The 15,037-nt window shown below is 37.9% G+C and overlaps 1 protein-coding gene across 1 annotated transcript; it reads left to right on the forward strand.

Annotated features, from left to right (window-relative positions):
• The first annotated feature begins 184 nt into the window (after window positions 1-184).
• Window positions 185-14,415, forward strand: fkbp14 (FKBP prolyl isomerase 14). The gene is made up of 4 exons (XM_072575023.1): window positions 185-523; window positions 6,622-6,773; window positions 9,706-9,833; window positions 12,773-14,415. Exons 1-4 carry the CDS (start codon window positions 318-320, stop codon window positions 12,929-12,931), a joined length of 645 nt encoding a protein of 214 aa, XP_072431124.1. The 5' UTR covers window positions 185-317; the 3' UTR covers window positions 12,932-14,415.
• Window positions 14,416-15,037: the final 622 nt, after the last annotated feature.

Consider the following 15,037-nt stretch of genomic DNA (forward strand, 5'->3'; position numbering starts at 1 on the left):
GGCGGCCGCCTCGCCCCGTAGCCCTGCACCAATCAGCGCTGAGGAGATGGAAGATTTCCCCACGCCGGTGGGTGGGGCTGGTTGTTGCGTTTTCATGCTGTCGAACGCTCGCCGGGAGCGTGTGGATTCCTTTGTGACGTTGGCTGCGAGGGGGGCGGGGTTTGTGCGAGAGTTGACTGTGAGCAAGTTGGACGTGCCACGTCTACATGGGTTTGGGACTGAGCACGGAAGGGAGGGAAGGGGAAGACAGTGGGGGTAATTAAAGAAAGGGATATATTCTCAAGAAAAAAAGTGGGAGAAACACAGTTTTGCATACTATGTTGCCCAAGGGTCTGCAAGCTTCCCACACACTCGTTTTCACCTTTGTGCTGGGTTATGCCAGCAGTGCCCTGATTCCAGAGGCTGATGTGAAAATCGATGTGCTGCAAAAGCCTTTCCTCTGTCACCGAAAGACCAAGCTAGGTGACCAGTTACTGATCCATTATGCTGGATTTTTTGAGAATGGCACCATGTTTCATTCCAGGTAAGTCTGTGAGGTTCAAGACTGAATAGATATTTCCGACTTTAAAAGTGTCACTAACTTTCCAAGTTGCCTGATGAGCAAAGCTGAGAGTCGGATTATAACAGTGAAGTAAGAGTTTTGCATTTACACTAGTGTGCCTTTTACAATATGAGGATATCCGTAGGGCAATTAATTTAATACATAACCAGGTGGTACACTTCAGTTATTGGTTGAAACACGAAGTGGTTAGGAGACCGGGAAAGCTCCTCTACTATTAAAATAGTGTCTGTGAGAGTCTTAGTCCATCATTTTGTTTATATATGAAAATGGGACCTCCAAGAGTGCAATACTATTAGCGACATTGTGCTTTAGTACCAAAGCTGGGGACTCTGCAGTGACACCACTGAATTATAATGAGGTGTGTGCAACAATGTTGCACTTTTCACTTTGTTTTCCAGTCCTTCCTCTGATTCCTGGTTCCCTCCATAAGCTATTTAACATTATTTAAATATTAACTGGCAGCAGTATAACTCCAGATAGAGTTTAATTGCCAAATTTTAATATTGCTAGGCAGCCCAGGTGTGATGTATATTACTTGTATACAGATAATGGGCTTAACTGGGGATTTACTTTTGCTGCTATAAATGGGGCATTTAACTTTTCTTTCAATTCAGTTTGAATTCTAGGCTTACACTGGGATATCTTGCCATGAACTGGTATTCCAGCACCTAAGATGTTCCAGTACAGCTACAACCTGGACACTTATTGAACAATCTAATAAATTGCTCAATAATGTCCTGACCACAAAAGCTAGACAAATCCAAAACTGCCAATGACCCCTACACCATTCCAAGTCATCAAAGCTGTTGTTGAAAGTGCTGTTCAAGCAGCACTTGCTTCTCAATGATAGGGGTGGCATGATGCCTGGTATCACAGCACCGGGGTCCCAGGTTCAATTCCATCCTCTGGTGACTGTCTGTGTGGCGTTTGTATGTTCTCCCCATGTCTGTGTGGGTTTCCTCCAGGTGCTCTGGTTTCCTACCACAGTCCAAAGATGTGCAGATCAGGTGAATTGGTTATGCTAAATTGTCCATAGCATTAGGTGCATTAGTCAGAGGGAAATGGGTCTGGGTGGATTACTCTTTGGAGGGTCGGTGTGGACTAGTTGGGCCGAAGCACATGTTCCCACACCATAGGGAATCAATCTAATCTGCCCAGTGAATTTGTGTTTATCTGCTGAGCTGTTGACCTCATTACAGTTTTAGTCTCAACATGGAAAAATAGAGCTGAAATCTGGAGTTGATAGAGTAACTGTTCTTTATATCAAGATAGTATTTGACCAAAGCACCTGAATGTCAATTCGTCAACTTTTAATCAGGAGGTCTCCACTGGTTGGAGGTCATAGCAGGTACAGAGGAAGATTGTTATGATTGTTGGAAGTCAGTCACCTCTGTTCCAGGCCTGTAGAAGTTCATCAGGTAGATATTTCCTAATCAACCTGTCCAGAGATGCTATACACACTTCGACAGTGAGTGGAACTTGAACCCGGGTCATAGTGATACAGTATAGAAGCAGACCCTTTGGTCTGTCCAACCAACCCATGCCCATTGTAATCCCAAGTAAACTAGTCCCACCTCCCTGTGCTTGGCCCATATCCCTCCAACCCTTTCTTATTCATGTACTTATTCAAATGACTTTTAAACATTTTAATTGTACCTGTATCCATGACTTCCTTTGGAAGTTCATTCTACACATGAACCACTGCATATAAAGAAAAGTTACCCTTCATGTCCTTTTTTTTAGTCTGTCTGCCTCTAACTGTAAAATTATGCCCCCCAGTCTTGAAATCTGCCACTATAGGGAAAAGACATTGCTTAAAGGCAGGGACACTGCCACTATACCACAATAGCACTTGAGATTTTCAAGGGTAGAGTCATATGCTTCACCTGCTTCATCAATGACTTTGCAACCATCATAAGTTCAAAAGTGGGGTTTTTCACTGATGTTCAGTATCATTTGTGACCCCACAGATACAAAAGTAGTCTATGTTCATACACAGCATGATCTCGACAGCATTCTGGCTTTTGCTGTTAAGTGTCAAGTACAATTTACGCTATAATGTTGGCCGGCAATGGCCATCAAGGACAGGAACAAAACTTAACTATTGCTGAATTCCCTATTATCAACATCCCGGAGGTTACTATTGATCAGATATTGAACTGGACACTCAATATAAATATAATGGCTACAAGCTCAGGTCAGCTACTAGAATGTCTGTGCTAAGTTACTCATACCCTCGCTCCTCAAAACTATCCACCATTTTGAAGCCACAAATTATGATGGAAAACTCTCCACTCTTCTGGATAAGTGCAGCTCCAGCAACACCGAAGAACCTTGACACCAGAACAAAGCAGCCCACTTGGCCCTATACAGCACTCTGACTTGGGAAATATATTGCTGTTCCTTTGATGTCACTGCATCAAAATCTTCCTAACCCCCTTCCTAACAGCTCTGTGATGGAAGAAGGCAGCTCACCATCACCCCCAGAGCAATTAAAAATGCGCAATAGATGCCAACATCCAATGATCAAGCAAAACAAAGGTCCTTCTAACTTCAAAATAACTTGTGGAATAATACGTACAAAAAGTTTAGGGAATATTAGCTGTTAACTTAAGGGGGCTGAGTTGCAAAGTGAAAGTAATTATGCTTCCTTTATATGGAGTCTTTCTCCATCCAACATACTGCATTCAGTGTTAGGCATTACACCTTTGAGATGATATGTTGGATGTTGAGAGACTGTCTATTAAATTTATCAATGATACTGGGGCACAGAGGTTAAATTATCGTTACAGTTTGTATAAACTTGGCTTGAATAAAAACCATCTAGTGATTGGTTGCAGTCTTTAAAATGTCAAAAAGATCTAATAAGGGAGTTATAGAAAAACTGTTTCCCCTGATGGGAGAATCATGAACAAGAGGGCATAACATAAAACTAGAGCTAACAGATTTAGGAAGGCAATTCTTTGTGTCTGTGACGAGGATAAACTTTCCCTCCTTGTTCCTTCTTGACCTGTCTGCAGCCTTTGCTATGGATGACCACACTATCCTTCTCCAATTCCACTCCAATATTGTCCAACTGAATGGACCTTGTCTTATTCTATTTTCACTTACCTAATTGTAATTGGGATATTATTTGAAAGAGCTTCTCTTTCTCACTTCATGGTTCACCTTCACTGTCCCCAAAAGATCTATCCTTCATACATTCCTAGTTCTCATCTAAATTCTGTGCCTCAGCAAGATTAGTGAAAAACATGGCATAAATTATCTCTCAATATTTGACAACAGCCAGCTCTATTTCATTACCAGCTGTCAAGACTCTTTCTCTTTTGTTAAATTATTCAACTGCTTATCTGATATCCAGTACACCAATTTAAATATTGGTGTGATTGAATAAAGTGACTGTTTCAAACTCTGTTTCCTACATACTGACTCCATTATTCACTGGCAATTCAGACAAGACCATGATATTTGCAACATGAATGTCATTTTTAATGAACTTCCAGCCATACATTCATACCATCACTAATGTTGCCTATCTATGCCTCTTACATCAAATGATACTGTCTTTGCCTCAACCTACCTGTTGCTGAATCTGTCAATCATATCTTTGTTGCCTCTAAACTTTAGTATTCCAGGTTGGTCTCCAACATTGTTTTTCATTCACTTGAGCTCCAAAATGCTGGTGCCCATGTCCTTACTTGCACCATGCCCTATTTGTCTGTCAGTCCTGTTCTCACTGACTGTGCATCATTTTTTGGATTCTCATTGTATTAAAATCTTATCATTGCCTCTTCCTCCCTGTTATGCAATTTCCTCGAACCCCCAACATTTGTGCTCATCTAGTTCTGCTGCCTTGCGCATCCCTGATTTTAATTGCTGTGATATCAGCTGCAAAACTCTGGAATTCCCTCCCCAAACTCTAGCTCTCTTTCCTCCTTTTAAGATGTTCCTTAAAACTAACCACTTTAACCACATTTTTGGTAATCTACCCTAATATTGCCTTGTATGACTAGGTGTAAAATTTTGATTCAGAGTCCTCCTGTGAAGTGCCTTTGGATAGAGTCATGCAACCATAGGAAAGTTACAACGCAGAAAGAGGCCATTCAGCCCATCAACTCGACATCAATAAATAAACTAGCCACCTAATCCAATCTCACAGTCCAGCTTCTGCCCTGTAGTCTTGCAAGTTACAGTGCCTCAGATGGAGATCCAGGTTCATTTTAAACAAGTTGAGGGTTTCGGTCTTCACTACCAAATTAGGCACCAAATTCCAAATATCCACCACCCTCTGGTTGCAAAAGGTTTTCCTTGTGTCCCCCCAATCCTTCCTGGTACCTGACCTGTCCATTAGGAGAAATTGGGGCTCTGCTCTCCAATGTATCCAAGTACCTCATTATTTTGTACATCTCAAGTAAAGCCCTGACCTGCTTAGTTCTTATGGAATTAACCATAGCCTAGCCAGCTTTTCCTCATAGCTGCAATTTTAGTGACTTGGCAACATTTTCATAAATCTTGTCTGTACTCTCTCTAGAACAATTTCATCATTCCTGTAATCTGGTCATCACAATTGCACACAGACTCCAGTTATGCCCTAACTTGTGCCTTGTGTACTTGCAGAATTACATTCTTAATTTTAAATTAAATGCCTCATTCAATAACAAAAAGCATCAGATATTCCTTCTTTACAGCTTTATCTACCTGCCATGCCAGTGTCTGTGAGCAGTTGTCAGGCATTTCACGGTCTCTCACTTCCTCTGGCCCACTCAACATGCTCACATTTACCATGTATTCCCTTGCTTTAATACATAACCTGACAATTCTGTCAATTGAAGTCTATTTGCAATTTTTTTCCGCTTAACCAAACCATTCAGACCTTCCTGCAGTCAACAACCATTCTGTTCAGCATCAACAACATGACCCACTTTTGTGTCATGTGAAAAATTTCCAATCATGCCACTCCATCTAAGTTTAATTCACCAAGATGTACCTCAAACTGCAAGGGACCCAACCTTTGGAACACCGCTGGCAACTACTTTCCAATCGCAGAAACATCTTTCAACCATTAGCCATTTTTTTCTTTCTGTTGAGCCAATTTTGTATCTACTCATTTCATTCCTCTATCCCCTGAGCTTCAATTTTTCTGACCAGTCAGCCATTTGGGATCGTGTCACATGCCCTATTAATATGAATATAGTCAACATCCACTGTATGATCGTCATCAATTCTCCTTGTTACCTCCTCGAAGTTTAATTACCTTCCCATAACAAAACCATGTTGACAATCCCTGATGAGTGCCTTTCTCAGTAACAATTAATCCTCATTCTCAGTATTAATTCCAATAATTTGCTGATCACTGGGGTCAGATAGATCAGTCATAATTATTTTGACAACCCCTCTTGTATTTTTGAAATAATGGTACAACATTTGCAAACCTCCAACCCTCTGGTATCTTGTCTGTATCTGCTGAGGATTGGAAAATAATCCTCAGAGCATCCACTATTTCTTCCCTGGCTTCCTTTAGCAGTCTAGATGGGTGATTCATTCACATTCAATGAAGTCAGTCCACAATATCACCATTCTCCATATTCATAACCAAAAGCTTTGTTACCCAAACCCTTAATTACACTCTCTCAAATATCTTAATTATGTTAAGAAGACTAATGCACATAACAAAGTGTGATGCAATTAAAATTTTTATTTATTTCTTTGTGGTACATTTATCACTTTTGCAATAAAAGAATGATGAAGCAGCTACTTGTATCGAATAAAAAACAAAAGGACTGCAGGTGCTAGAAATCAGAAACAAAAATAGAATTTGCTGGAAAAGTTCAGGTCGAGTAGCATCTGTGGGGAGAAATCGGAGTTAACATTTCAGGTCTAGTTACCCTTCGTCAGACCATTCTTAGGAAGGGTCACCAGACCTGAAATGTTAACTCTGATTTCTGTCCACAGATACTGCCAGATGTGCTGAGCTTGTCCAGCAATTTCTGTTTTTGTTTGTGACCTACTTGTATCTCTGGCTCAAAATTTGGTTCTGAAACTATTTTATTGTATTTCAGTCACAAGAACAACAATGGCGAGGCAGTTTGGTTTACACTTGGGATCAAAGAAACACTTGTAGGCTGGGACAGAGGTTTACGTGAGATGTGTGCAGGAGAGAAGAGGAAGCTAGTCATTCCCCCAAGCCTGGCATATGGAAAAGAAGGAAAAGGTATTGTACCCAGTTTTAACAACACAAAGTGTTTTATTATACTTCATCCATGAAATATAACTTGCTAATATTTACCTTTTATTTCAGCTGCACATACTTAAAATATTTTCCTGTATACTTAACCACCAACTTAGGAATGACTTTGCAAATTTTATAATCTGGATCAGCTATGATTACTAGACACAGATGCTTATCAGAGCATTTAAAGTAATACTGATTGGAAAATTCTGATTGTTCAAACCTTTTCATTTCTAATTATCTTGCAATATTTGTGATTTACTCTGCCTAAAATACATCTTGTTGTTTCAGTGCTTTATATTTAATATGCTACGTATCGACCAGTCTGACATCCAACCAATTTTGTTTTAGCTGAAATTGAGGAAAATAATAAAACCACAAGAGTTGGAGTGAGTTAGATAAATAGGAGTGTAAAAGCATAGAAGTTCTGTAGTCCCAGGGATCATGTCAAGGATAAAAAGGCAACAAAGTTCTACTCAGGATTCATACAACTGTTTTGCGTTGTTAACCACATGGAGACCTAAAACCCTTAAGAAGAGATATGAATTTTCTGTGATCGATGCAAAGGATCACCGCAATATTTCACATTTTAAGGCATTTAGTGTAACAAAAATGAAAATCAACATTGAAACATATTTAATAGATAACTAATATATTAAACAAAAAATATTACAAACCCAATAGGATTTAAAAAAAAAATAAACCTTATACTGCATTTGTACATTTTCAGTAGATAGATTCTGATATGTAAAGGTCAATTTTCTCCTGATTTTAACAGAATTGAGTCTCTTTGCTCTTGCTCTTTTAAAAACAGTTCTTTCATTTAATCTTCTGAGAAGAATTAAATGGATTGAAATAGTAAGGTAGCCTCCAGCGACTCCTTGGTCTTTAAATCTCCTCTCTATAAACCTCCTCTCTTCAAACAGGAAATTTGTCCTCATGAGCAAACTGTTTGGTAATAACCAGAAATTGATCATTTATCTGTGTCACACATTGTGCACCATCTGGTTACAGTCATCTCCAAATCTTTGTCTGACTAATTCCGATATTCTATGCGCAGCAAGCCCAGTTACTATATTCTTTGTCTGATGTTAAAACTTGCACCTTATTTTCAATAGGTTTTGACCTTGGCCTTTATTTTTAAGAAACAGGTCAAATGGGCTTAGCTCCAGGCAGGTTTTGAAGGTGGTCACGTCCTCCATTCCAAGATCTTCTACTTCACCTTTTATATAAAGGGGCAGTTTAAAACACAGCCATCTAATAAAATTTCACAGTTGTAACATTTTATATGATAGACATGATATAAAATGATAGTGCATATAAATTCTTTGGAAAAGTTTCTCAGTAGGCTAGAGTTCATTGCCCTGAGTACAGATTCCTTATGCAAGGAACAAATCCAGATATTGTTTAACATTACAAGCAAAATATCCTGCATCAACTTTTTCTCACCTTTATCAACTAATGTACTAAATAGTTCTAACATGAAAATTGTTAATGTTTTACAATTAAATTACTAACCATCCTATGCTTTCTTTGTTTGGTTAACAGCTAACATGGTCATGCATGCTCAGTGAATGTTCTTGAAGTCTTCGTTACCCAGTGACTTTTGCATGCTGTTGTGATTTATACTTTCTGGAAAGGTTGGCTACAAGTGAGTGAAAAGGATACCACAAATGAAAACATTCGACCTATCATAACTGTGCATCGTGATTTTATGCCACATAGTAATAAAACAAGCAAGCTCTTCCTCCAGAGTATATACATGGATGTAGTACTACCAGCAGCTGAGACCCACATAATGTTTAAATGTCAGTATATGTTAAGACTGTTGAGACTAGTTAAACATGAAATATTGAATGACAAAACCATGAACGTTAGCAGTGCAAGTTTCCTGAACCCTGGTATCTTGGCAGTACTCACTGGTAAGGCTCATTGCCACTAAAACGGGTACATCAGGGCCCCGCAAGGATTCAGTGGTCCCAATGGTTAGTGTGATGACATTCTGGTACTCAGAGGGTGTGCAATTGCTATTATCAGGAGGTGTCCAGATACTTGGGGAGAAAGTGAGGACTGCAGATGCTGGAGATCAGAGCTGAAAATGTGTTGCTGGAAAAGTGCAGCAGGTCAGGCAGCATCCAAGGAACAGGAGAATCGACGTTTCGGGCATCAGCCCTTCTTCAGGAACGTTGCTTCTCCTGTTCCTTGGATGCTGCCTGACCTGCTGCGCTTTTCCAGATACTTGGGCCCATACTGGATACCCACAAGTGAGGAGAGCCTGCAAAACATGAGTCCTTAACTCCTGTGGGGATAGTTACCAGCTACCCCCTCTCCCTACAGTCAAATCAAGTAGAAATGATAGAATATAAATCTCAAATCTTGGCTGTTTGTAGATTTTATTCATCAGATTATTCTGATTGGTTTTAATACAGTTCCTTTTGGGCATGGCTTGACAATACAAAGTCAGCCCTAAATTTTTGCTCAATTGAGCATCTCATCCAGAGTGGCTGGTGAGACAAACTGAAAAATGATACAGCAGGTGCTCTTGTGTGATGGATCATAGCTGAGCGAGCTGTATTCCACATCCTATCATGCCTTATCTGTTGTGAGTCCTCAGTACTGGATACATGAAATCTGAAGTGTTCATTTTCAACAGAATTCCTTTCAACAGTTTAAAAACTAAATAGGATTAATGTATATAGTATAACAATTCATATAAAGATACATGCCCACATTTTCGCCTGTCTCCAAGTATGTCTTGATATCTTCATCAATTACGTGACAAGTAAATCCAAGTTTGCAGGACACTATTAATATTTCTGATGACGTGGCAGAAGTGGAAGCAAGAAAATTAGTTGTTTCTTAATTTTGAGTGCAAGTATTCAGTTTCACAACTAAAACCAGTTCTTTTATATAGGAAAAATTCCACCTGAAAGCACGTTGATATTTGAAGTTGAACTTCTTGACATCAGAAATGGGCCACGGTCGCATGAATCATTCCAGGAGATGGACCTCAACGATGACTGGAAATTGTCCAGACATGAAGTAAGATTCTTTTATTTATAAATATTCTCGCATATTCAGGTTAAAATCTAAACAAAAAGAACCTGAAAACCAGGAAAAACAATGCAATAAAACAGTCCAGAATGCAGGAAGAAAGTAATCCAGAAAGACTCCAGATTTTTAAGATCACAAAAGTTATTTGACATAATTAAAAGGTATCATGCCATTAAGATTTAATTACTCCCAAATCCACCAGCCTTAACTTTTACTGATATGTTTAGCAGATTACGAGTTGGTTAATACCATATTCAAACATTTCATATATTTTTATGTTAAATCTAAGTAATCTTTGCACAATTGGGAAGGAAAGATCACATTAGAGTGAGACACGACCTGAGTGATTATATAGTTTGGGAGTTTGGAGGTAGAAGACAGGAAATTATAGGCTGATTAGCCTGAAGTCAATTGTTGATAAACATTTTAGAATCTGTTATTAAAGATGAGATTGCGGAGTACTTGGACGTGCATGATTTTAAAAAAAAGGGCTGGGTCACCATGGCTTCCTCAAGGGGAGGTCATACTTGACAAATCTGTTAGAATTCTTTGAGGAAGTAAAAGCAAACTAAAGAAGTTCATTTCCAAAGGGTTAGAATACAAGGGCAGAGGTGTATTGCTGAGGCTGTGTATGCTCTGGTCAGACCGCATTTGGAATTTTTTGAGCAGTTGGGCCCCATATATAAGGATGGATGTGCTGGCCGTTGAGGTCCAGAGGATGTTTACAAGAATGATCCTGGGGATGAAGAGCCTGTCGTGTGAGAGGTGGTTGAGGACTCCGGGACTGCACTCAAAGGAGTTTAGAAGGATGAGTGGGTGATCTGATCGAAACTGACAGAATACTGAGAGGCCTGGATAGAGTTGATGTGGAGAATATGTTTCCACTAGTAAGGGAGACTAGAACCCAATGGCACAGCCTGAGAGTGAAGGGATGAACCTTTCGAACTGAGATAAGGAGGAATTTCTTCAGCCAAAGCATTGCTAATCAGTGGAATACATTACCACAGAAAGCTGTGGAAGCCAAGTCATTGAGTGTATTTAAATCTGAGATAGATAGGTTATTGATCAGTAAGGGATCAATGGTTATAGGGGAAAGGCATGAGAATGGGATTGAGAAACCCATCAGTTATAATGGAATGGCAGAGCAGACTCAATGGGCCAAATGGCCTAATTCTGCTCTTAAATCTTATGGTCTTAATGTTATAGAGAAGCTTGTGAAGAAGCAAGAAAAATTACAGCAAAGCTTTACATTTAAAAGATGCATGTGCAGAAGCCAGAAATTGCTTTTTGATCTATTCCAAAATAACAGTAAATGCTCACAACTTCAATGATTTTTATATCTCAACAACTGGGTTACTGGGTTCCTTGTCTATCATTTTTCATAACTGCCATCTGCTTTTCCATTGTCTTTCATCCGACCTCACTGTTTGCCTTCAGGTTGTCTCTTATTGGTTTTAAATCTGTCATATGCTTTGGCTATACATCTCATTGTTGTTGTAGTCGCTGTGCTACTGGTAAGTAATACAGATTAAATTGTGAAAATTTCAAAGAGGCTCATTTAACAACTCAGATTACAACTCGAAGTTGCAGATAGCTATGAATGCAACCTGTTTCTAGCATGTTCTGCTGGTCTGCACGTGGCAGTAGGTCATGTGGCTTCATTCTGGTTCATGCCTTATTAGCTTAACCAGCTCTTAAACTTTAATTTCTGTACTTGTTGAATGCACTGTTTTCTTTGCATTATTTTCCTAATATTTATGTTAACATGTCTGCATATACCCTTACAATGAAAAATGCTCAGACAGAAAATGGTATTTGTATTACTTTAACAAACTTTTTTTCACCTTGTTTTTCTGGACTATATCTTTATTTTGAAAACCATTCATTTTGGTGGATTAAAAACCAGTTGTTCATGCAGCATTTTAACTATAGATAAACAATATTTAGTTACTTTAATTGCATAAACTCTTGTCAGTAGAAAGATTTTGGGTATTTTTCAATGAGGTTTGCCTGTGAACCTATCCCTTTTTGTGAAATTATTGATAATTTTGAGAGAGTACAAAATGACTCTGTGCCTACATGATCACCTGCAATAAACAACTAGAAAATATTGTCCATTCCAAACTTTTATGTGATAAATCACATCTTGCCTCCAACTAGTTCAGGTCGCTCCTCCATAAAAGCTGAAAGTGCTGAAGAGACCCAGCAGGTATTGCGACAACTCTGAATGAACTGAGTTTATGTTGAGTCTGATATGAGTCCTCTTCAGCAAAGGCCATTTTTCCATTTGCACAATGCTGTCACTGAAGTACATTGATATAATTAATGGAGCCCTTGTTGCAACTGGTACCCACAATTGAATTACAAATAAGTAGGTTTCCTGATCAACCTTAAAAATATTAATAAGTTAAATCACCAGTTGGCATACCATGATCATTTCATGTCTACAGTACATATGCACGTCATAATTGTGTAATAGGAATATTTCAAACATAATTTAATAAGCAAGTACCTGTTGGAAGATCTTACCCAAAAAGTAAATCTTGTGTATGTAGATGTTTAATATTTTGTTATATGTAAAACATTCTGAATTTACATAGACCAATTACAATTACACCTAGATCAATTACAAAGTTTAGTCATTTGGTAGTACAGAATTTGAATATTGCTGGAAAAAGAGGCACCAAAGTTTTTCTCTTGCACTCATCATGACAGAACTTTGTATCCTTGTAATAATTGTGACCTGATAGGCATTGATGAAATTCATTGACTGTTTTTTAAGCAACATTTTAATTTATTTTAACAGTATTACCATTTCCATCTCTCCAGTATTTTTTAAACTTATAAAATTTCTACAGTTTAGAGATTGTGTGCTTTTGAATGTTCCTTGCTGCTAAATTTAACCCTGAACTATCTTTGCAATTTAGGTGAAAGAATATCTCCGCAGAGAATTTGACAAATATAAAGTTGCACAAAATGACACCCAACAGGAATCTATGGTCAACGACATCTTTAAGAATGAAGATGAAGATGAGGATGGATACATTTCTGCTAGAGAATTTACATATAAACATGATGAGCTATAAATGAATGGTTCTGTTCCCTCCTAGTATATTTGGATGTTACATTTGTTATTTTAAGTGTTTACTTTTCAAAGGAGCAAAGAATAACTCCTCTGTAAAATAAGCCTGATAAATGCAATTCTTTTTTAAAAGTTTTGTTTTAAAATTTAATGTGATATATTCTATAAGATGAATGGATAAATTTGGAATGTTTTACCTCTTATTTTGAATGTTTTATACAATAGTATTGACATTCACTCAGTAAGTGCAGACATTTCTGTGGGAACTAACGTCAGTCATAATTACATGACCATCATTGAGATACTTCTGTGGAATTTGAAGCCCGATACTGATTCTTTATAGTAATTGTGAAAGGGGTTACTCTACTCAATTTGAATAGCTAACTTCTTATTTTTTTGCACCCAACTGTATTTGTGATATAAAAGAGGGTATAGGTGACCAAAATATTAAGCCAATCTGTGCCTTATCAGTGAGCTCCACACTCCTTTTGTCACTGGAATTTTTTTGTACATGAAAATACCTCCAGAGTGTATTTAAGTATATGCAAGGAAGGCTTTTTGTCACAGTACAAAATGTGACAATTATTCTATCTAGATTTTATCTTTTACCCACCCTAATCTGCCACAATAACAAATTTCATTTAGATGCCATTAATTGGAATAACTTTGTCTGTTTTATTTATGAATGTTATTTATTACTACTCATGTTAAACCATAACCAAGATAATTTACAGATGGGGAAAGATCATTTGGCTAACATAATTCATCTACTTGGAGATCCACCAGTTCACCAAACATCACATTCCAATTTCTTCTTGAGTACTAGAGTTTTTGACTCAACTATTCAATTTGACATGTTCACTTTATGTATATGACTTTTAGAGACAATCCTAAACTCATTAGTTTGCATCCCTGTCCCACACTCTCTATTTAATATAGTATTTATTTTATACACTAAGATTATCTTTTAAATGCCTCCTTTCCATGCTGCAGACCTTAAGTTTCTCATGTTTTTCCTCACAATTCAGACTTTTAGCATCAGCCTTCGAGTCGTTCCTTGCTCTACCTTAAGCACTTGAATGTCCGTTTTGTTCCAGCAACTTGATCATATGCAATTCTCAAAGTGTGGCTTGACCAGAGTGCAGCATTATTTGGTTCTAATTATTTCTGACTTGTATTGTCTATATACTTCAACATTCTACTGACCTTGCTGAATCATGCTCTGCATTGTTTGTATCTGTTATATGTTAAGTCTATAGTCTTCCACTTTAGCTATCTTAAAGCATTCACAAATTTTAGCTTTATAAGTCTAGAGATAAAAACTGTATGTTAACTTTGATTTTTCAGAATAGATTCGAAAAACATTTAACATTAAATTGTACCCACAGACCTTTAAAACTGTTATTCTGATATGCTTAATATGGGAAGGAAAGACTCAAAAATGTTTTACCTTTTCAAAATGATTAGATGTGATTGGTTAAGTTGCAAGAGTGGTTTTAAATTATCTGAGTTCTACATTTAATAGTAGACACTGTTTACACTGAGGTGTGCATTACTTTGACTTGCCTGGTAATGGAGAACAAAGTGAAAATCAATACTGGATCAGCTGCATGTCAGTATTAAGAGAATGGGGCCAACACACAGATTTCACAGTGAAAAGTTCTCCTCATCTTTGTATTTGTGAGGGGTTGCTGGTAATCTGCTGAGTGAAAGCTCAAACTCACATTTGTCAATGAGTAATAATTAACTAGTGAATGTTCTCCTTGCGAAGGAAGAGCTCTACATCAGAGTTGACTCCACGTGATGGAATCAACTGTAGGAAATTACTCCTTTAGAACAGTGTCACAAAGTCAATACTTGATCAAGGAGACATCGCAGTGTTCTAGAACGCTTTTGGTAATTGATTCAGCAGGTTGAACCAAGTAAACAGAAACTCTATTCATGTAGATTTCTCAGAAATTTCACTTGATAAATCCATATGAATGATGGATGGGAGACAGGTGATAGGTTATACATGACAAGTTTTGGCAAATCCAATTAAAATGAGACTCACCTAAGTTACAACTACCTAAGGTTAGTGCCTGATAATAGTTCTGTCTTTAAGCTTGAC

Source organism: Chiloscyllium punctatum, chromosome 8 (genome assembly GCF_047496795.1).
Source record: "Chiloscyllium punctatum isolate Juve2018m chromosome 8, sChiPun1.3, whole genome shotgun sequence".
In the NCBI taxonomy this organism is placed as follows: Eukaryota; Metazoa; Chordata; class Chondrichthyes; order Orectolobiformes; family Hemiscylliidae; genus Chiloscyllium; species Chiloscyllium punctatum.

Bases quoted from the DNA above. Each gene is read 5' to 3' on its own strand.
- fkbp14 (XM_072575023.1), top strand. From the start codon at position 318: ATGTTGCCCAAGGGTCTGCAAGCTTCCCACACACTCGTTTTCACCTTT. The intron at 6,774-9,705 runs GTATTGTACCCA...TCTTTTATATAG, and splicing joins ATATGGAAAAGAAGGAAAAG to GAAAAATTCCACCTGAAAGC. The intron at 9,834-12,772 runs GTAAGATTCTTT...TTTGCAATTTAG, and splicing joins GGAAATTGTCCAGACATGAA to GTGAAAGAATATCTCCGCAG.